General features: G+C 50.4%; 1 protein-coding gene across 4 annotated transcripts in view; it reads right to left on the bottom strand.

Annotated features, from left to right (window-relative positions):
• Positions 1-7,259: 7,259 nt before the first annotated feature.
• Positions 7,260-22,421, bottom strand: part of LOC121440608 (bifunctional heparan sulfate N-deacetylase/N-sulfotransferase 1) — a 61,239-nt gene continuing 46,077 nt past the window's right edge. For 3 of the 4 annotated variants that reach the window (XM_041641365.1, XM_041641367.1, XM_041641366.1), the window contains 8 exons: positions 22,143-22,325; positions 20,800-20,896; positions 19,481-19,604; positions 17,571-17,745; positions 14,536-14,706; positions 13,955-14,064; positions 12,773-12,875; positions 7,260-12,147 (listed from right to left, as the gene is read on the bottom strand). In XM_041641365.1, the coding sequence (XP_041497299.1) occupies positions 12,028-12,147; positions 12,773-12,875; positions 13,955-14,064; positions 14,536-14,706; positions 17,571-17,745; positions 19,481-19,604; positions 20,800-20,896; positions 22,143-22,325 (1,083 nt within the window). In that variant the 3' untranslated portion in view covers positions 7,260-12,027. Of the gene's footprint in view, positions 12,148-12,772; positions 12,876-13,954; positions 14,065-14,535; positions 14,707-17,570; positions 17,746-19,480; positions 19,605-20,799; positions 20,897-22,142; positions 22,326-22,421 lie in introns of those variants that run through there. The other variant, XM_041641368.1, reaches the window with a different exon arrangement.

Genomic DNA, 22,421 nt, shown 5'->3' with positions numbered 1-22,421 from the left:
TCCCATGTTTGCAGCCTGATGTTAGCTGGGAGCCCTCAGGACACTCATTAGGTAGTCAGGGATCCAGGACAGCCTCCCCACCCCCCACCCCCGCCTTCTGAGTTCAGTGGTGGAGGCTGGAAGCTCCTCAGCAGCGCAGCCCAAGGGTGGGTTCATGGGCACTCAGAGCAGCGCAGCTAGGGGCCCGGGTAGAGCTCAAAGACGCAGTGTCTGCCCAGAAGCAGAAAGTCCCGCATTCCCTCCTCAGCAGTAAAATCAAATAGCATCAACAACAACAAAAACTCACCCAGGAGGCTTTGCAGAGAAGGTACCCTGAGGTCGGTGAACAGGCCAGGAATCGTCCAAGTGGAACCTTTCTCTGGCCCTGTGTGTGTCAGGAGCCCTCCCTGCTGCCCACATCACAGACAGCAGCAGAGTCCAGACCTAAACTCCCCTGACATGCCTGTGGACATCCCCCTCTCTTGTGACCAGTGACTTCCCAGTTTCATTTGACTCCTACCGGGCAGGTACAGGCAGGAGTGAGTGGCACATTCCAATCTTGCCTCCAAGATCAAAACCTCCTTTTCCAGGTGGGCCTGAGGCCATGCCATTCTTGACCCGGGTCAACACCTCGCCAAGCTAGCTGCTATTCCTACGCATGCTCTTTGTTATGCTCTATGAGATTATCAGAACAGCAAAGCCGGGCACTTGCAGCCAAACCCAACAATCTGAGTTCAATCCCAGAGACCCAAAGGGTGGAAGAACTGACGACTCCCAGGAGTTTTCTCTGACCTCACAAGGGGCTATGGCATCCTTGAATGAGTACACACATGCACACAAGAATGGAATTTTGAGCATTGATTAGTGGGGATATGCAAATCCGAACTGCAATGAGAGTCCATTTCATCCCATGAGGGTAGCTGGAGCTCACAAAGGAAAATAATTTTGATAAGACTGCAGCAGAGAGGGAATCCTTACGCTTATGCATGGCACGTGTGGTTGATACGGAAGGAGCGTGGCAGTTCCTCAGAGCGTAAGCACAGAATTACCTGTCCCAGCGACCCCTCCAAAGCTGACACCGGAAGGGCTTTCAGTCGCAGGCTTGCGCTCAGATCTCCGCAGCACTGATGCAGCAGCCAACTAGAAAAACAACACCAGCCGGGCAGTGGTGGTGCGTGCTTTTGATCCCAGCACGCGACAGGCAGAGGCAGGTGGATCTCTGTGAGTTCGAAGCTAGCCTGGTCTACAAAGAGCGTAGCCAGGACAACCAGGGCTGGTACACAGAAAAATCCTGTCTCAAGAACAAACAAAAAAAAAGGGGGGGGGCGGGAGGAAATAAAGAAGACATCTCCTCACTCTGCCTTCCAAGTGCTGGGAATAAAGACATGTGCTACCATGCCTGGCAAAACAAAACAAACAAATAAAAAAAACAACTTAATTTTAAAAACTATATTAAGGGGCTGGAGAGATGGCTCAGAGGTTAGGAGCTCTGAACGCTCTTCCAGAGGATCCTGAGTTCAATTCCCAGCACCCACATGACGGCTCATAACTATCTATGATGAGATATAGTGCCCTCTTCTGACAAGTAGGTGTACATGCAGACAGATACTGTATACATGAAAAATAAATAGACCTTAAAGATGAAGTTTTGGTAGATGCTACAAAATAAATGAACTTTAAAAACACCATGGTGTTTAAACGTCATGCAAGCCTGAAGATTTGAGTTCAATCTGTAGAACCTAAGGAAGGAGAGAAGCAACATCACAAAGCTGTGCTGTGATAACCACATACATGTATGTGGTGGCAAGCACATGCCTGTATTTCAACATACATGATGCATACACTCACAAAGTTTAAAAAACTAAAAACTACAAAAAAAAAATAGATGCTAAGTGAAGGAAACCAGGCACAAAGGCTACAACACATGAATTCCGTTCATGTGAAATGTCCAGCCTCAGCAGCCCACACACGCAGAAAGCGCTAGCCGTGGTGGTGCACTCCTGTCTCAGTTCTCCTGAGACTCAGGCAGAAGAATCCCAAGTTCAAAGTGCACCTGAGCTACACAGACAGACCCTGTCTCCAGGAGAAAGATAACATGAAGGAAAGAAGGGGGAGGGAGGGTGGGCGGGAGGAATAGTTTAATGTTGGGAGAACAGAAATGGAATTAAAGATGATGGGGCCCGGCTCTTAGCACATGCGGTACAATCATCTAATAACAGAGCTCCATCCCAGCCCCAGGTCTTTGTCTGGCCTTACTACTAAACCGTACTGACCTCAGAGAGTGAGTCAGAGAGTGTTCCTCTCTTCCATCTTTTCCTAAGGGTCTGACAGGGATTGGTGCTGATGCTTCCTCGCGTGTTGGGGAGAACTGGAGGTGACACTCAGCTTCTCTTTGCTGTGAGGTTTTAAAATGTTTTGATTTGCTGCGTTTGGTGGTAACTGGGGATGGGACTTGGTGGTGTGTGCTCCCCAGCATGAAGCCCTAGGTTCAACCCTCAACACTGCCAAATCCAAGTGTGATGGGGCACACTGCAACCCCGGAATCTGAGGGGGGTGGCCAGGAAGGTCAGAGGAACACGGTCATCCTAAGATACACAACTCAAGGACAGTGGGGGTTGTGTGAGTCTGTCTAAAACAATAATGAAACAATTACTTCTCTGCCTTCTGGCTAAGGCCAAGGAAGGTTTGTCTGATTGGTCGGTCCATTAGCCAGCTGGTTGGTTGACAGATTTGGGGGGAGGGGAAGAAGGTCTTGCTACCTAGCCCAACAGGGCCTCAAACTCATGGTAATTTTCCTGCCTCTTTCTAGGGTATATGCCAGCATGCCTGGTTCTGGCTGGGAGTGTTCTGATCTCTGGTTCTCTTCCCTGGCTCTGTCTACTGGATGTGACCATTGCTTCTGGGCATCTCTAGGAATGCGTCCCCTTCACCTAAGCTCTCCAGTGTGGTGGTGCGCAGCGGTCATGTCCCTGCAGTCTTCCAAGCTCTGTCTGTTTCTGCGCTGGTCAGCAGCTGCATCTGTAGTTTAAGGATCCTTCTCAGAGCCCCAGATCACCAAAACCCTTCCGTTCCAAGGGTCCTGGGGAAAGCAGCCAAGTGCAGCTTCTGTGCAGGGGCGGCGGCTCTCAGGACAAAAGTGGCAGAGTGGCTTCAGGCTCAGTGACGGGGCTATGTGGACTGGACACCACGGACTAAGACTCCCTGGTGTACTTCCGACACAGCAGGCATCTACAGTGAGTTCTTCGTGCTCAGATGCCCCAGACCTTCCAGAAGGCTATTTCAGCTCCTCTTAGCCACGCCAGTTTACAGACGGGGAGCCAAGCCACCTGCCCTAAGCCACATGGCCAACATCTGCCCAGATATGAGATCAGATCAACCCTCCTGGAATGTGTTGATGGCTATGCTAACAGTTAACCTTTCATATGATAAGAGAGAGCATCCCTTAAACGGGGCAGAGGCTGGGGAGGGCATGTGCCAGCTTCTCTGTGCTCCAAAGGTGGGCAGAACAGGGCTTGTCTGTGTACCGACAGAGCAGGAGCCCCTCCGCCTGCCTCCATGCACGGATGCAGACTGCCCTGCAGTGGTGCCCACAGGCTCTGTGAAAAAGAACGGGAAAAGAACACGAAGAGCACACACCAGTGGAAGATGTCTGTTTACTTGGCTGTTCACACATGTAAAATAATTCTGGAAAGATCCACAAAGCCAGGAGTGGTGGCCTGCACTGAAGCAGTGGTCGGGGATGAGTATTAGTACATCCTGCTACGCTTTTGTTAGCTTTACTTAGGCTCCGGAACGTAAGTTATCTTTAAGGCCAGTCTTGGGAAGAACAGAGTCAAGCACGAGGAACTGCTCCACTCTGTCCCGAGGACACTGCACATTTCTTCTCTGCAGGTCAGGGCTATTTCCCAGCCTCAGCCCCAGGAGGCACGATCACAGAGGGGACTTGGGGCTGGGGCATCTCAGGGACCAAGGACGGTAGTCATCTAACCTCAGACTTTGGATCTGCAATAGAACCGTGAGAACATCCGCCTCAAGGCCCTGTCAAGTACTGAGAGGACCATTCCCAGGAGCAGAGTGCCTGACTAGCATGCGGGAAGGACCTTTTAGTATTTTCCTACGTGTTTAATGTCCTGTGCGCCTTAGTGTAATCTGCCTCACATTAACAAGCCCCAGCTGGTGATGCGTGAGAAACTTAGCTAAGAGTGCCCCCTGCTGGACACATCCTATACTGCACCCTACACATACCAAAATTCAGCTTGCTTTCTTCTTGTTCCTAAATACTCCTAAATTATTTCGGTGAGTACTTACTATGTAGCCCAGGCTGGCCACGTACTCACAGTAATCCCCTTGCCTCAGCTCCCAGGTGCAGGTGTGAGAGACATGAGTCACCATGCCCAGCTTCAATGTGTACTCTTAGCAAGGACCAACTCCTAAAGACCAGTATAATAGCCAAAATTTGAGCTTAGCTTTGAGAGAACACTATTCCCTAGAATGCATAGTCCAGATTTGAAAACTGTCCTTCACAGCTAATTATTTAATGGCTCTGGTTCGTTTCTAGGGTCGTCTGTGGCATGTGAATACCAGGCCAGTCAGCAGCCTTCAGTCCCAAGCCATTACTCAGCCTTGCCATTATTTGAATTTCAGATAGTTATTTGGCAAAAATGTCTTGCTGAGGACCTATCTCTGGTTTCCTCTTGGAATCTAGAATTTCACAAGTGGAAACCCAGGTCCCCAGGAACTACATAATGCCAGTCTTTTCAGTGTTGGTGACTGCAACTCTAATGCCCCAGACAGAGTGGGGCCAACGCCAAGCGGAGCTGGTTTGCCTGAGGGCTGGGTGCTGGGCAGCACTGGTCCCTAACGTGCCATTCCAAGTCAAGCTGTCTTGAGCACCCTTTCCTGCTTCCGCTGGAGTTTTGATTCCGCAAGTGATGTCTCAGCAGAAGTTAAAGTCCCCATAGAAAACACTCCTCTCCCTCCTCCGGAAGCAGCCACTGTGGTTGTCTTGGTGGGAGACACATTTCTATTCCCAGGAAAAACACTCTTGATACTCTTGTTACATAAATGGTCACAAAGGAACTTCCCAAGACTTGGAGGCTGAGGTAATTAGTGGACATGTGTGCAAATGTGTATCCAGACGCGTGTGCATGGTGGTCAGAACAACATCCGGTATTGTTCTTCGGCTACTGGCACCCTGTCTTCAGGAGAGTCTCTCCTTAGCCTGATGGCTGCTCTGCAAACGCCCTGGGCCCACCTGTCTGCTTCCCCACCACTGGAACTGCAAGCAAATGCCACCATGACCAGGTCTTTCCGTTGTTTTGTTTGTTTGAAATTATGGGTTCTGAGAACCAAGCTCAGGTGCCAGTGCTTGACAGTCATATCCTACAGATCCTCCACCAAGGACTGTTTCTGGACTCTGCTCTTATGAACCACACGACCTGTGCTGCTAGTTCTTTGTCAGTTTGACACAAGCTAGAGTCATCTGAGGAGAGAGAGAGAGGCTTTGGGTATTTTAAAGAGACTGAACTTTTGAAGACTCTGGGACTTTTAAACGTTGAAATGTTTTTATATTGTGATACTAACATTAACAATGCCATCTTAGGGACAAGGAAAGGAAGGTTATAACTCACTAGTGATGGGTCTGTGGGCCAAGTTTGCAAGGGCTCGACTGTGTTGGTGAGATAGTTCTCTTGTCAACTTGACACAAGCCAGGGTTAGCTGTGAAAACCCATCAGACTGGCCTACAGTCAAGCCTGTGGCACGCTTTCTTGACTGACGTTGATGTGGAAGGGCCTAGCCTGCTGTCGGTACTGCCGCTAGGCCAGTGGTCCTGGGCATATCCGTAGACTGAGCAAGCAATGGACTATAAGGTGGGTGCTGACATAAACCCTTCCCCCCACCCCGAGTTGCTTTTGGTCACGGTGTTTATCAAAGTGTAAGAGACTAAACTAGAAGATGACCCTAAGACTTTGGCAAGAAGCTGCATCCTCTGGGAGCTTGGGCCACTTGGTTAACTGGCTTCCTGAGTGGGTGCCTCAGTCAAGAGTAGAGGGCCTGGTGGACCTGTATCACCGAGCTTTTGGTGTTGTACAACTACAAACATCCGGGCAAGGTTTTTTAGTTTGTTTTTCCTATTTCATGGAATCTTAGAATTCCGGAAGCATGAGGTGAGGCTGAGCAAAGCTGCTCAGCACAGCTGTCCTAGCCCCTTCCTGTTCAGTGACTCGGAAGGCCTGTGTCTTCCGGGCACAGGAGTCGCATAGGCACCATACTGCCTGGGTCTGCTCCCAGCAGCTAGGACATCGTTCTGGACAGCGATGTCTCATGATCCACGCTACACTTGCTGCTGACCAACCCGTAAGGTTCCTACAGGTTGGAGTTTGGTGCGCCCACCTGGAGCCTGGGCTCCCTTCTCCTCCCAGACAGAACACCTGCCCTCTGTCAAAGTGAGGGGGAGGGTGTTCTCTGGCATACACCTGGGAGCTTGACTCTGCCCCAAAGCTTTCTGAGCAGCAGGGAGTTCTCTGAATACACGCTGCTTGATCCTACTCCCAGAAGTTCTAGGTGAGTGGGTTTGGACAAGGCACCCAGAATGCCCACTTCCCAAGAGGATTCTGGGATTGGGCCTAGCCTCCTGCCTTGCAGATATCAGGACAGAGCTTCTGTGCTGGGAAGACTCTGGTCCTCACTAGGATATTTTCAAGGCTGGCAGGGGTGGGGTGGGGTACTTGACAATCACTCATTTTACCTAAGGTTTTTTTTTTGGATAATGAGGAACCTATGAAACCTTCTGTCTGAGCCTGGATCCCTAAAAGAGTTTGCTCCGAATGCCTTGTCCATACCTGCTGGAGGTCAGTCTCTAGAGCCAGGGCCTGGGAATCTACATCCCAGGCCCATTTTCTAGGTGAGGCCACTAAGTCCAACTCATTTCACATCCTAAAAGACAAGGGAACTACCAATCAAAAAGTAAAAGTGGCATGTCCACAGTCAAGAAAGAAATGAATGACAGGAACATCTCTAGCCTCTGAGGGTCCTTTGGGGACAGTGGCCACACCTAGCACTCTGGTAACCTTGTGCCCAAAGGCTCTTGGTCATCTGAGACATTTGAGGCATTTGAAAAGGCATTGATTTAGAACGAGGGGACATGGTCTGTCTTGACCAAATCAGGATGCAAACTGAGCAAATATGGGCCATGATGAAAACCTCCCCAGCTCCACTTTCCCCTGCAGGCAAAGGTCAGACACAAAAACAGGACCAATATGTACAAACAGAATCCCATTTTATTAGCAGTTAGTTCAAGATTGGACATTAATGGAGGAAAGTTCCCACATTTAACACAACCCAAAACGGCTGGTTCAAGAGCCCTCTTCAGGTGAGCTGGGTAGCATGCCCTCTGCAACCCCTTCCCACCCCTGCAGGGAAGGAACCCTCTGCCTGCTTCCCAAACGTGCCCCCCACCCCACTCAGTTGGCCCTCTTCTCTCCCCAGGAAATAACATGAATTTCATGCATGAATTACAAAAAGAGCCCTCTTGCCCGTAAGAAAAGCTAGCTCAGTCATAGAAAACCCTTTCCTCTGATAGCCTCCTCCGGGCCAGGGAGAGAAGAGGGAGAAATGAACTTCTTAGGCAGAAACACTGTGGGGAGAGTCCCCTGACCTTCCTGTTGGACCTCAGCAGGGTGGACACACATGGTCATTGCCCGGCCTGCTCAGAGCTGGCAAGGGCATCAAGCCCAGAGCCAGACAACCTCAACTCAGCACTGCATGGAAGGCCTGGGATGAGGGGTAAGGAGCAAACGGCTAACCTCATTTTATACAGAGTACAGCTGATTCTAGCATGGGCATGTGGAAATCCCTGCTGTAGCCTCCATCTCACTGTATGGAAGGGAAGCTGAGGCCTGGGGAGGAAGACTGTCACATGACCACCCGCTGTATCCGCTGTATCCGGCGCTCCTCTCACACTGCACCTGGAGGAGGCCTTTCTCCATCTAGCCCTTCCTGTCATAGCCTGAGGTCTTATTTCTGCTCCAGTGCACATGGACCATCTAGAAATTGAAGATCCCTGAACCACAGAACAGAAGCAGGGACACCAAAACAAAGGCAGAGAAGGAAAGAGACGAAGAAACAAGGATGCTGTGTTTGGCATGGGGCAGCCTAGCTCCTCCAAGCTATATACATTCATTCTGACAACTCAGTGCCCAGCCTGGCCTCCCTGGGGCAGTTCCACAGGCCGCCCCACCCCGCAGTGCCCTCAGACTGCCCCCAACGTGATGCTGCCTCATCAGAGAGCCCTTTCCCCTCCTCCAAGCTGGTCTGGCCCCTCCTGCAGATGGTGGTGGGAGGAGGCACACCTTGGCAGGCGAGAAACGCCACATTAGTACAAACAGCAAAACTACCTTGAAAACATGTGGGCTAAGGGACAAGGGGGAAACAAGCGGATCTGGAATGTGGGACTTCTATGTGACAACAGACCCCCTGGCCATAAAAAAAATAATACCTTTTGAAGGCTGGGAGTGGTGGCCCACACCTTTAATCCCAGCAATTGGGAGGCAGAGGCAGGTAGGTGGATCTCTGAGTTCGAAACCAGGCTGGTTCATATAGTAATTTCCAGGACAGCCAGAGCTACATGGTGAGACCCTGTCTCAATAAAGCAAACAAAATACCATTTTGGACTGGGCCTGGTAAGTGCACACATTTAATCTCAACTCTTGAGAGTCAAGTGGATCTCTATGAGTTCCAGGGATAGCCTATTCTACACAGCAAATTCCAGGCTAGCCAAGACTACATGAGACCTTGTCTCAAACAAACAAAAATCAAACAAAAAAAAAAAATCAGATGAGTAGAGGGAAACCTTTTTAGAATTCAAAGAAACTTTTAAATAAAATACAATGTTCTTGCCCTGACTGGATCCAATCTAAAACCAGGTATAATTGCTGGGGGGTGGGGTAGGGGACCTTTGGGTACAGACTAGACAGCAGTTGATAGTGAGGATGGGACTACTATCTCGGCTGTGGCACTGGCTGATCTGGCAGAAGGCCCTTAGGGCAACAACAGGGATAAACAGTCTCTGCAACTCACTTTGAAAATACATAAATGTACAGAGAAAGAAAACAAACTGGCAAATGCTAACCTCCTTCAGCCCAGATGAAGGGTGGCTGGCACTCAGAACCCAACACTGGGCAAGACGGTTCTGAACTGGCTCTTCCCCTGACATATCTGTGGGCTCCAGGGTAAGACAGGCCAGTTTTCCTCCACTGAAGTCAGCAGACTCAGAAGCGCCCACTGCTCACACATCAGGGTTTGAAAAGGTCCATTTTAACATCATGCTCTCAGAGGTGCCTGCCCCATAGAAAGCGCTAGAACCTGGAATGACTGAGGCAGTTGTAGGTGATCTGCACCCATAAGGCAAAGGCTGCTGGCAGAGACTGGAGGGGGTGGGGAACGGCCTGAACAACTGAAGTGAATTTCCTCAAACATTTTTTTTTTTTGATTTTCCAAATGCCTCTAGTCATTCTAGTTGAGAGATCCTAGGACAAACTTAGCTACTTTCCAAGACCCAGTATCTGCAAGCTGGGGCGGAGTCTCGGTCCAGTAGCAAGAAGGGACATAGTAGCAGCAATAATCTACAGACTCAGACAGATGGCAGTCTCCAGGGTCTTAGTAGGGAACAGACCATAGAGAGCATCCCCTCTGTCTGCCAGTCTCCAGCCTGCCTGTTTTCACCTGAAGCCAGAGAAGGAGGCTAATAGAGCTGCATGTTATACGAGGGCCACTCTAACCACCCTACCTCAGCTCTCACAGGGTCTCAAACAGAGAGTAACCTTCAGGATACAAGAGCCACCCTCACTGAGGGGTGGAAAGTCGGGCTAACGGCACACACTTTGACCCAACTCCGAGTCTGATTCCAGCTTGCTGGCAGGGTATCTGAGCATACCCAATCCTGTCCTCAGGTACTGTGTATGGAAGGGACCCACGGGCCCCAAGACCACAAGGAGAAACGTGATGTACCATGCTTTGCATACCAAAACCACGCAAGCAGGTCCCCCTGAGCGTGCAACACTCTCCACAGCAGTGGAGAGCTCAAGGACAGACTAGTTCAGAATGCAAACAGCCCCGTCACCAGGATGTATGAACTCTGGAGGCAAGAGAACACAACAGGAAAGCAGTGTGCAGGTCTTGGAAGGGGAAGGCTCAAAGGCACCTGGCTGGGAAAGAGTGGTTTGTCCCCATGTCCTGGAATGACCACAGTTTTGACTGAGGGAAATACAGGGCCCTGGAACACAGGTGGGCCTGGAGGCAGTGTGGTACTGGAAGAGCACTGGGCTCAGAATCAGGGGCCTGCATTTAGCTCTTGCTATACTGCTTCCAACAGCTCTGTGACATTGACCAAGGCCACCTCCCATTCCTGTACCCACTTTGTGCCCATCTCGGAACCCCTTCAAGTCCAGGATGCCAGAATGTCCCGGACGCCTGGTAGACACTGAATTGGCAGTTGAGGGTGGGGGGCAAGGAAAGAGAACCCAACCTCAGTGACTTCACATTGTTAAAGGGGAACAGACGCAGAACCCAAACAGAAAACAGTCAGAGACCCTGTGTCTGCAGGGTCTAGAGACAATTCTGTGGGTCTTTGTGGGCACCCCCTCCAAGGCAGCCCCCAACCTAGCACCATGTGAGGGGGGAGGACAGCTCAGGGCCTTAGGTCTCCCACCCCAGCCCAGCTTTTCCCTGTGGCCCAAACACCCCAGGGCCACTAGGCTTGTAAACCCAGACTTCCTGGAGAGAGTTGGTCTTCCTTTCCATCTTACCATCTCTACTCCCTCTGTGGGAGGTCATCTTCCTGAGGCCTAGACTCTTAGAGAAAATCTGCCTTCCCTTCCAACTCATTCTCTAGCATTAAAATAGACACCCTTTGAGACTAGGGCTTGCCACCATTGTGTATGACTTAATTAAAAGCAAACCCAACCAAAAAAAATATAATATATATATACACATTATATATATATATATATATATATATATATATATAAAACACAGTGCGACCCCAGCACCCAGGGTATAAACTCTGGCACCAAGAAAAAAAACACAAAATATTAAAATACTTTAGCTTCTTAGTATTTGGGAGGTTAGGGGGGTCTCTGGGGACCCTCGGCCACAGGTTGCTGGGCAAAGCAGTGGATAGCAGTCTTGCTAACTCTGCCATGTCTGCTGGGCCGAGGCAGTGACTGTAAAACGATGTATATACACGGAGCACAAACACTGGCAGACTCCTGACTCGCCTCAGCCTTTACCACAGGAAACACCAGTCACACCCAGGTGAACAGGGCAGGGCTCAGGCCCATGTTGCTAGGCCCAGTGGCATGGCAGTGGCCCAGGGCCTATAAGAGACCAAGAGCACTAGGTGGACACTACAGGGACCAGAGAGTCTCTCCCCTAAAGGGAAGAAGAGATGCGGTAATATTAACTCAAATATAGATGTCATATGATGGCCACCTTCACATCCAATCCAATGAGTGCCTCTGGGAGCCCAGCTAAACCCTGGCAGAGACTGGCTCAAAACCCTCAAGGGCATGCCCAGTCTTTCTCCCTAGTTGGGCAGAAGGCCCAGCTGCATTATTCTCCCTTACTGCCTGGAGGACAGGGAAATATGGCAGCTAATACTGAGGGGACAACCTGCTGGAGCAGGGGGCGGTATGACCAAGGAAAGGGCAGGGATGGCAGAACACAGTGAGGGACAGGAGAGAGTCTCCAGGACCCCTCCTACCAGGAAATGACCTTCCACCAATAGGAAGTGGTCTCTCCAGGCAGGGCAGCTGCAAACGGAATGGACCTCCGGTACCAGAGAGATCCACAGGCCACACATTCAGCAGTAGATGCTCGGAGACGCTGCAGACCTGCCTGGGCTTCTGGCCCCAGTGGGCCTTAGCAGGGTATTGCTCGTTGCTTTTGGCTGGCCGGGCCCAGCGCCCTTCTTGGCAGGTCAGTCTGGCTCAGTGTGAGGCAGGACATCCCTGCTAACACAAGCGTTCTGTCTGGCTGTGGTGACCGAGGCTACCTGGTATTCTGGAGGTCCTCACGCAGCCAGGTGGGCAATGTCTGGCCCATCTTATACAGCAGCTTAGAGAGCTCGATGTTGTGGTCCCGGTAGTAATCCTTTAGGAAGGCTCGGGACTGCAATGGGAAGGAAGCTCAGGTCAGGAGCGACGGCCAGCACCAGCACAACCCCCTCCATAACACCACACTCTATCCTATCCCAGTCCTCTTCTAAAAAGAAGCCCCCAGGGAAAGTGCTCACGTAGGAGGAGCATCAAAACATAGTGCCCAAGGTCAAACCCATGAGAGAGAGGAGAGCATCCATCAAAACTAAAGGCAAAAAGAAGAAAACAAAACAAGATGCAATCTGTGACCTTCCCTGCATGTGCTTTCATACAGTGTTCTCCCTGCAGGGTGGCCTACTTCTCCCTTTCACAGGGCCAAATCCTGGGGCCCCTCCCCCATGACCACATCCCTGTGTCGGCACCCCTGCCCTGAACTCTGCTTCCTACTGCGTGTGGAGGTCATGCATAGTATCTGCTTTATCCATGGAACCCACAGTGCTACCCTTGCTAAAAGGTAATAAACACTCGACTAAAGCGATGCTGACCTCCAGGGCCCTACACCTATGTCCTTCTCTAGAGCAGACTACTGTGCAAGAGGTCCTAAGGTCACTGCCACAGTCAAGAGTAAAGGTTTAAAGGCCTCCCCAAGGGACCCCTCCCACTCAGCCCACTGTCATGGTACTATATCCCCCACTTACATCCAAGTCCATTTCTGGGTATTTCCGTCCCTTGCTTTTGCCCAGACACTTGGTTTTTCCTCCTTCAAGCAGTTGGCACCAAAATCCTTTCTTTGGGTCAAACCTGAAGAGAGTGGAAGCCCATGGGTGAGTGGTCTGGCCTCCCTCCTCAAGGCCATGTCTGTGTCCTAGTGTGCAGGAAGTCGCCTTCACTGGCAGTGTGACTATGCAGGCTGACACTTGCCATCTGTAGCTCAAGTGTTGCCTGGGGCATACTGCCTTTCTCCCAGAAAAGGCACCTCCATGTTCTAAGTCACTCTGGTCCAGGTTAAGCAGCTCCAGTTCCTCCCATAATCCCTCTGGACTCTTTCTAGTCCCAAAGAATTCTGAGAGACATTTTCTGAGTAACCCCTAATAGTGTAGAATAGGGTTTTCTGATTATTTTTGTGTTGAACCCAAGATTTCTTTAACCCCCACATTTCAAGACGGTAGTAGTCACACAGAAAACACATGCTACATTCCAAGCGTGGAGTCCAGAGCACCACGCATACTTTCTCATTCAATCCCTCAATCTTGGGAGGCAGGAGTTAACCTCCTTATCCTCCCCAGAACAACAAGTGGAGGCTCCAGAACCCAGAGGACTTGTCAAAAGTCACAGAACTCAGAGATGAAAGAAACAAGTCAAGATGGTCCTATTTGGTCCTAACCTCTATCAGTGACGAAGCAGCCTACGCTCAGGAGTGTTATAGCCTCCAGTACCCTTGACAGCAGAGGGAATACTCCCAAGAAAGCAGCCAATTAGGGTAAGTTTATTCCTCCTACTCTTGAGACTGAACATGCCACCTGTATGTGACACAGCACATGTGACCCAAGCCCCTGGAACCCAGGCTGATGCTTACTGTGGGAGCTACCTCACTGAGACAAAAGAGTCAAGACCGCACTGAAGAAATTCCTCCAAGCTGGCTGAGCAGAGGAGATCCATCACTGCCTTCTCCTAAGGCCACAGCGTCACTGATGTAACTTAAGCCATCTTAACACTTGCTTTTCTGCTAAGAGTCACCATCAGGGAAGGGCTGCATGTTCTCTTACTAACTTAAAGCAACTCTGGGTCTCTCCCAGTCATTCAAGTCTTTATTTCCTTGGCCCAGAGTCTGGGCCAGGGAAATCGCCTCATGGCAACACTTGCCTAAAAGCAACACTTACGCCAAGGTTTTGTGGTAGTCAACGGTGCTGGTCACCCCGAGGAATTTCTGCACTGTGTCCATCACTTTGGCAGGTTCTGTTCTCAGCAGTTTGCCATCCAAGACCAGGATCTGGAGACAAGGAAAGGGGGAAAGGCTATCTGGACTTGCTTTCATCTCAATAGCAAACTGTCCATGCCCATTGCAGCAGAAATGGCCTGGATACAAACACAGGGTCCTGAACATCCCGAGTTTACCCTACTCATGACATCTCTACCAAAGGTATCCCTGCTCAATCCCTGCTCACTGCCAGCTCTCCATCTCGCTCTTTCCCAAAGTTTAAGCTATTAGCACAGCTGTCATCCCTGCTCCTCACATCCCTACAGAATACCTATTAAAGCCTCCTGCAAAGCCTCCAGCCCACACTGTTCTTCTGCTCCAGTCTTCAAGATGTCCTGTGATCTAACCATGCCGACCCTCCACTCAGGCTTCCCTTCCACCACCACACCATGGCTCCTCCTCCTTCCTAGTCCCCCACAGGGCTTTCCAGGTCTCCTTAAACTAAGGCCACTCCTTTTCCCAAGAGGCAAGGCAGATAGCTACCTGGTTGGCATGGAAGGCGCTGAGCCAGCGTTCAATATGCGTGGCATACCAGCCAGGGACCAGGCAACGGTTCTGGAGGGCACGCAGCTTTGCAGATGCATCAGGGCCAGCTGTGATCACCTCATGAAAGGTGTACTTTAGGGCCACTGGGTCATCGTGGGCTCGCTGGTGCTGCAGGCAAGGGAAGAAGATGAGTGCACCACAGGCGGAACAGAAGCAAGCTTATGGCCTAGGCTGATGCTCTGCTTCTGCCTCACTGCTTTAGAACAAAGAGTCATCAACCCCAGATTCCCAGGTTCCACATCTCTGCAAGGTAGGAAATATAATACATCAACTTCCCAAATGCTCTTAATTGGCATAGTCTCTGAGATTCCTGCCACTCCAGGGACCTGCTAACCAACAAGTATCAACATCAATGTGGCTTTCTTGACTCTGACTCCCATTTCTTGAGACACAGTCTCATATAATCCAGGCTGGTCTAAAATTTACTGTGTATAGCATAGGATGGCCTTGTGACCCTGAACTTCTGATTCTCCTACATTCTGAGCACTAAGATCACAGACACGTGTCACCACATCTAGTTTTGTGCAGTGCAGAGCTCAAACCCAGAGCCTTGTACACACTAGGCAAGCATTCTACCAACTGAGCTAAATCCCTGGCCCTCATTTTTCCTTTTTACAACAATTTACTAAAATCCAAACAACAAGAAAACCCTTGACATATCCTTTATAAAATGGAAAACCAGAATCAGTTGCAACATACCGAAAATGGCTATAAGATAAAAATGCAACCATATTCTCAAATGCCAGGTAGAAGAAAATACCTGCTCCAAGCCCTGCATTCAAAGCCACCATCCTTGCTGAAACAGAGTGTCACCTACTAGAAAGGACACGAGTCTCTTCCACCAAAAGCAACATTGCCCTTGATAGACACTGGATGGACTGACAGAAATCACAGAAGAGAGGAATGTCAGGTAAAGCCATCAGCAGATCTCGGAAGTCAGAGGCCAGGGACTTGCCCATGTTAACTGACCCTGATCACCATTGAGGGTCATGCACAGTCCAAGGCAGGAGAGGCAGGGAAGTGATGTATATAAATGTACAGGACAACCTCTGCTCCTCCTCACTTTCTGAAGACAGCCTAGTTCTCTTCCTCTCCTCCCAGTACCTTCTGATACCCTAAAATGAAGTAGCCTCTTTCTCCTTAAAGCACTTACTCCCCAGACCATTGACAGGAGAAAGAATAAAGCCTTAGGTGTATAAGACCTGTATTCAAAATGCAACGTGTGATGGTGAATCTTAGTTGTCAACATGACATAATCTGAAATCAACTAACAGGCAAGAGGCAAAGAATACCCATGAGGGATTGTCTTGATCAAGTAATCTGAAGAGGAAAGACCCACCCTAAATGAGAGCAGCACCTCCCAGTGGCAGCCTTATAAAAAGAGGAAGAACAAAGTTTGCCTTTTGCATATCTGTTTTCATTCTCATTGGCAAGTTCATCTACCCTGCTGCTGCTGCTGCTACCATTGTTGCTACATTTCCTCTGGCTTCCAAATGTGAACTGAAGACTAGCAGCTCTCCAGGAATCCAACAGGCCTTCAGGGTCAGACTGGGGTTGCTGAATTCTCAGCCACTCCAGTGCGCCAGTCACTATAGACTACTCAGACTATATCATGTACCAATCCAATAAACCCTTTATACACATATTCATTCCATAGGTTCTGTTCCTTTAAAGAACTCCATTACACATGGAAGCTGGGTAAAGAAGCCCTGCGCGCGCGCGCTCGCTCTCTCTCTCACTCTCTCTCTCTCTCTCTCTCTCTCTCTCTCTCACACACACACACACACACACACACACGCGCGCACGTGCACGCACACACACCCTTGTCAGCTTTCTAGAAAACTGCTGTACAGTTGAAGGGAGGCTGCAGAGTTGTTCTGTCATGCCCACCAGACAGGACCGACAGGGCATAGGAGCAGCCTTCTAGCCATCCACGCTGTGCTGAAGCAGGTGTACCCACAGAGGAAAGAAATGCTGCCTGCTTCACTCTGGGCTTCCCATAAAGACAAAGGCCCTGGAAATGCCAAGACAAGGTATGAACCAGCATCCTAAAGAACAAGAGAAGGAGGGCTCCTTTCTCATGACCACAGGCTCAAGATGAGAGTTCTAAGGAACCAGGATAAAAGAAAAGCACCGAGGCCCCAGGAAGCAGTCACTACAGCATGAGGTAAGGAGGTTCAGAAGGCGGCAAAGAGCCACTGAGAGTGGCTAGGCGGGAAGAAGCCTCCCCGGCCAGGACAGTGTGCACTTCCCAGGTGACCAGAGGCTGAGGCCCAGCTGCCCCACAGCATGAAGATCAAACCCAGTCTGATGGTTTGATGCAGGTAGCCAGAAACGTAGCCTTAGGCACCAAGGCCACTCAGACATAGTGCTTGCAGTGTGGTATACTCCCAAAAAGGAGCAGGAGGACAGGAGAGGAAACCCCTCCTAGCTCCATGCCAGGGTGAGAAGCATTCGCAGGAGCCAGTGGAATACATGCACAAGTCTAGCCAGGAACAGAAACTCAGGAAGCCCTGGAGCACACACCTGCAATGCCAACAGGGAGGTCTCTGTCTGCAGCTCATACAGCTCATGTTGCCTCACAGGTGGGAGCTACCTTCTTAGATCACCCTAGGAGGGTTTTATCCCACCCAAGTCCCTACTCCCAACCACCCCTCACAGGTAGGAAACCATAGCAAGCATAACCAGATGGCTGCTTTGGGGATCTAGGCTTTCTCTAAGTCCACTCAGCCTCTGCCTTGTATGGCTATCAGAGCCCGAGTAAAGCCTGGAGTGGGCAGGGAGATGGAAAACGACATTCGACATCAATTCTGCTTGTCACCACCACCAGGCCAGACACATCACACAGGCAAGACTATTCTCACCATCACACGCCAGGCTATGTGCTCACAAGTGGTGCTTGTTCAATGCTGGTTAAGTAAATGTCATATAGATCCACACCCTTCCTGGGGACACAGCCCCAGCCCACTCACCTGGTACCAGGAGTAAGCTCGGTCGGCTGGATTGATGAGGATGGTGAGGATCTTGGCCTTGGGCAACAGGGTAGCTGCCCGTCGTGGTGCCACTTCTGAATCAAAGTAGTTGGCACTTTTCTCAAAGTAGAAGTCAGAGGTGGTGTTGGAAGGAATAGGGAAGAACTCCATGTACCTGTAGGAAGCCCAGAGACAGGGCTTAAGGCCAAATCTCGTAAGCCAGGGACCCCAGGAATGCAGTGACAGGGTGGGGGGATCCCTGAGGTGGAACTTCCTCAAAAACGAGGCAAAGTGCACTGCTCCAAGCAGCAAGGACTTGCCTCTGATAGGGTTTGGGAGGAACTGCCACTTGGCAGTGTCCTATTCCAAATTCATTTTTTTTCTGGTGGGCATCTTAGAATCAAAGATCTGGAGATTCTTAAAAGGGTGGTGTGGAAGCAGGGCAGTGGTGGCGCATGCCTTTAATCCCAGCACTCGGGAGGCAGAGGCAGGAGGATCTCTGTGAGTTCGAGGCCAGCCTGGTCTACAAGAGCTAGTTCCAGGACAGGTTCTAAAGCTACAGAGAAAAAAAAAAAAACTGTGGTGTGGGTTGTGGGGCCTGGGGAGGGGACCATGCAGCTCCACAGATAACCTGCCGGCCCTGACTTCTTTGGGGACAAACTAGGCATGGAGTGACTCGCATCCAGGAAGAACAAGTCCAAGGAGATGGATGTCCTCCGTCACCTCTGGGCCTGGGGTAGTGTTCTGCCACTCATCCTCCTCTCTCTAAACTGCTATGGGTGAGCACAGCTTCCCATCTAACACCCTACCTCCCACCCAAACAGAACAGACTCTTGAAGATACTGAAAAGGAAATGAAGTACATCCTAATTGAAAGTACACATTTCTTCAATGGTCCCAAGGACCTTTAAACAGAATCCCCTAGGACCTATCAGACCTTCAGCCCCACAACCCACACCTGTAAAACCAGTCTTAGGAATGTGGCCAAGAAGTCAGCCTTTCTTGTTTTAGGCCCGACTTTCTCCACCTATAATACCTGACCTGAGAATGCTCAGAAAACTTGTTTCCTAAGCTTGTAGTGTCCAGCAATCAACTCCTTAACCTTCTTAGCAGAAACATCCCCACAGCTGCCCAATGGACTGTGTGCATGCGAGTGTGCAGTGGCTCACCCACATTTCCTTCTAAAACTCAGAACACACTGGCTTGCACTAAGACATCTGGCCACAAGGGGCCTTAGGTAAGAGTTAGGAATATAGACTGAAAGGTGGATAAACATGGACAGATGATATATGGCAAACGAAAGAAAACAATGTGAAAAAGGTATCAAAAGACAAACACAGAGTCTCATAATTTCTGCACCCAGGGAACCCACTAATCAATAACGCACAATGGCAGAACATGCTCACATAGGCTTATCAAAGGCAGGAAAGTTACAAGGGGAAAGACTGGAGGGTGACAGCACCCATGCTAGCCTCCTATATGGTGCCCTCTTGGGAAAGTTCTGGTGGGAAGTGTCAATCTACTGCCCCCAGAGAGCTCCTAAAAACCATGGGAACCCCTCTCCCTGCTGATGGCCACAGGCATAGGAAAAGCCAGTCAGAAGACCTGACTGTCACTAGCAGACAAGTCACACGGTGCAACCCTTCCTCCTTGAGGATTCTGTTTCTAGGCAGTCAGGGAGGGGCTGGATGCCCACTCAAGCTAGCTCCGACCCTGGGCAAAGGGCTTCCTCATCCAGTTTGTCACAACACTGTGGCAACATGACTCAACGGTCACTGAGCCATGTCCCTGTTTACAGGAACTTCAGCTGTGTGTGAGCAAGCACCAGCTGCTTCCTGCTGTGGCCACAATGGCCACTCCAGCTGGCTCCATGATGGCCTTCCTGTCCTGCTGGAGACAGAGGCCACTTACCAGTCGATGCCTTTGTGATAGTTGTGGCCATTAAAAAACTGGATCTCCTCAAAGGTCTCGGAGCTGGGGTAGTTGCTGCTGAGGTCCGGGTGCATGCCCAGGAACAGGTAGAGGGCCGTGGTGCCTAGGAGAGGGGACAGCTGAGAACTCAGCCCAGCCCCCAACAAGACAAGAGTACACCCTGGGCCTATCTTCCCCAGTCACCAGGAGGGCTGGGAAAATCCCTTCCCTTCTGGAGTCTTAGTTCCTTCACGAGTACAATAAATGCAGACCTTAAGCATAAGGTCTAAATAAGACTATCGGGTCCTGGAGCCTTCCCGGGTACCATGCATCTATCACAGGATTCCTCACCGCTAAACAAGGACTCGCCCTCAGAGGCTTTCTTGCCACCGCACTCCAGCCTGGTTACTTGCTGTCTCCTCAGAGCCTCAGAACTAGGCGCTTCCTGCTTGTCTTTTCTAGCTCTGGGAACAGCCCAGGGATAAGGAAGCGCCAACCCTCCAGGGTTTGGTCACAGGAAGCTCTTGCTCTTCTCACTTCTTTTTATTGCTGGTTTTTGTTCACTTGCTTTGCTTTTTGACAGGGTCCTGATATGTAAAGCAGGCAACTTCAAACTCACGATCTTCTGACCTCAGCATTCAGAATGCCAGGATTTACAGGCATGTGGCACTATGCCTAGGTGGTATCGAACTCTCCAGAAGCCAGGAGGTCCAAGCCCACTAACTAGCCCCTCTTGCTGGTGTCTATCCACCATGGTCCCTTATTTGACAGGACCTTTTGTTCATTCTTGGGGTGCTTTCTGTGTAACAGCACAGAGAGAAACTCTGAAGCTTGGCGACTGTGAAGCCTCAAGGCTGCAGATCAGGTCTCAAGACCTGGAACTATCACTTCCCAACCATGCTGCACAAAGTCAGTGAACTTCCCTTGTCTATAAAAAGAACACCTACCTGTCCTTACAGAACTGAGTGGAAGGCAAATGCTTAGCCTCCGACAGACATGACTAATGGATCACAGTCCTCTACGCTGATCCAGTTTTACCTAGCATTGCTCAAATTTGCAAAGTAGATGAACAAGACATCCTTCCTGCCTTGTCTCAGAGACTCCTAGGGTGTTGGGGTGTTCTCTGAGGCTGTGGTTCGAACTCCCCTGCTCTCTGCTCCCACAAAGACAGACAACTCATATTTGTCCCCATGTTGCTCCCATTTCTGGTAAAAGGAGATAGAATACTTAAGACTGAGTCCCGATCAAGATGGTCCCCAGAATTCTATGGCTGAACTAACAGGCACAGGGGAAGCTGGGTCAAGGGTCAAGAGACCTGCCTGTTTTCTGGGGGCCAATGATGAGAAGCTTTGGAAAGCGGTCACATGTCTTCTCCTTAGACCAGATGTCTTTGTGGCGTTTGTCCTCACAGGGATCCTAAAACAGCAATGGAAAGGATATGAGGGAGGCCTAAGGACCATGAAGGAACTCCCTCCATATGTGGCTATGTCTTTGTTTATTTGTTTGAAACCAGGGTCTCACCATGTAACCCTGGCTGGCCTGAAAGTCACTATGTAAACTAGGCTGGCCTCAAACTCACAGAGATCTTCCTGACTCTGCCTCCCAAGTGCTGAACTAAAGGCGGGCGCCAGCACTGTCCAGCAGGTACGTGTCTCCTAACCACCCTGTGCTCCGGCTGCATCCTCACCCCCAGCACCACTCTGTGACAGATAGGGACCATTTCTGGTTAGTGCTATAATCCCATCAAGCCTGGCAAATGGCCAGCTATGTGGTCATCACTAACGGGAACTCATAAGCACTTGCTCACTTTAACTGCACAGGCTATGCCTGAATCCAGGGTTCAGCAAACTTGCCCTGCGGGACAGGATAAACCTCTTGGGAAATGTTTAGTAAACACAGTAGGCTTACAGAACTCTCAGGTCTCTGCTGCAGTGACAGGAAAGTGGCACAGACAGACACACAAGAAGCGTGACTGGGAGCCAATGAAGCTTTCTTTACAAAGACACACCACAAGCCAGAGCTGGCCCGGGTGTAAGTGTGTGGATCCCTGGCCTGAGTCTAGCTTCTGCCTCCAATTTTTAGTATTCCCAGTATAGATTTTCCCAAGGACGGCCCTAAACCTTCCCTCCACCCATTTACTAGTAGCTGAGAGCCTGCTGCAATTGAAGGAGATGGCATGAATGGCCACTAGGTAGGGCAGACACTCTCTATATACTTTGTCTACACTAGTCTTACCGCAAGTTTTTTGTTTTTGTGCTTTTTTTAAATGTGCATTAGTGTTTTGCCAGCATATGTGTCTGTGTGAGGGTGCCAAGTGCCCTGAAACTGGAGTCACAGACAGTTGTGAGCTGCCATGTGGGCACTGGGAATTGAACCTGGGTCCTCTAGAAGAGTAGCCAGTACTCTTAACTGCTGAGCCATCTCTCCAGCCCTTACCCACAGTTCCTAAAGGCTCTTTTCCAAGGCTGTGCATGAGTATGCATGCACAGAGTTTATGGGAAGAGGTAGGAGCATATACAGTGTGTACACATACTGCACCTATGTGTGCCCAGGAGTGTGCCCAGGAGTGTGCCCACACTGCTGAGGGGAGTGAAGTATGATGGCTGCGCCTTGGGCCTATGCCTGAGAACAGTGCCGCAAGGCACCTGGCCACTCTGCCCACCTGCCATAGTGGGTCCTTCTCCTCAGAGAAGATCTGGAAGTACTTCTGGGCCAGCTGCACGGGAGGCAGCGTCTGCAGCCTCAGGTTGGTCCAAGAGTGCAGAAAGCGCACCAGGTGCTTGAAGGTGTACAGCCCAAGGCGGTCGTTTCCATAGTTGGACAAGTGCGTCATGAAGATGCTGATCTGTTTCGGGGAAGGAAGAGGGCGGTGAGGCTGGGCCAGCTTCTGAGCCAACCAAAGTCCCCCCTGACCTTGAGCTGTGTTCAGCCAAGGAAAACC

Source organism: Microtus oregoni, unplaced genomic scaffold (assembly GCF_018167655.1).
Source record: "Microtus oregoni isolate MIOR12 unplaced genomic scaffold, Mior012 000069F_ref0000032, whole genome shotgun sequence".
Classification (NCBI taxonomy): domain Eukaryota; kingdom Metazoa; phylum Chordata; class Mammalia; order Rodentia; family Cricetidae; genus Microtus; species Microtus oregoni.
Note: the sequence above shows the minus strand (reverse complement) of the source record. Positions and strands in the feature narration are given on the sequence as shown.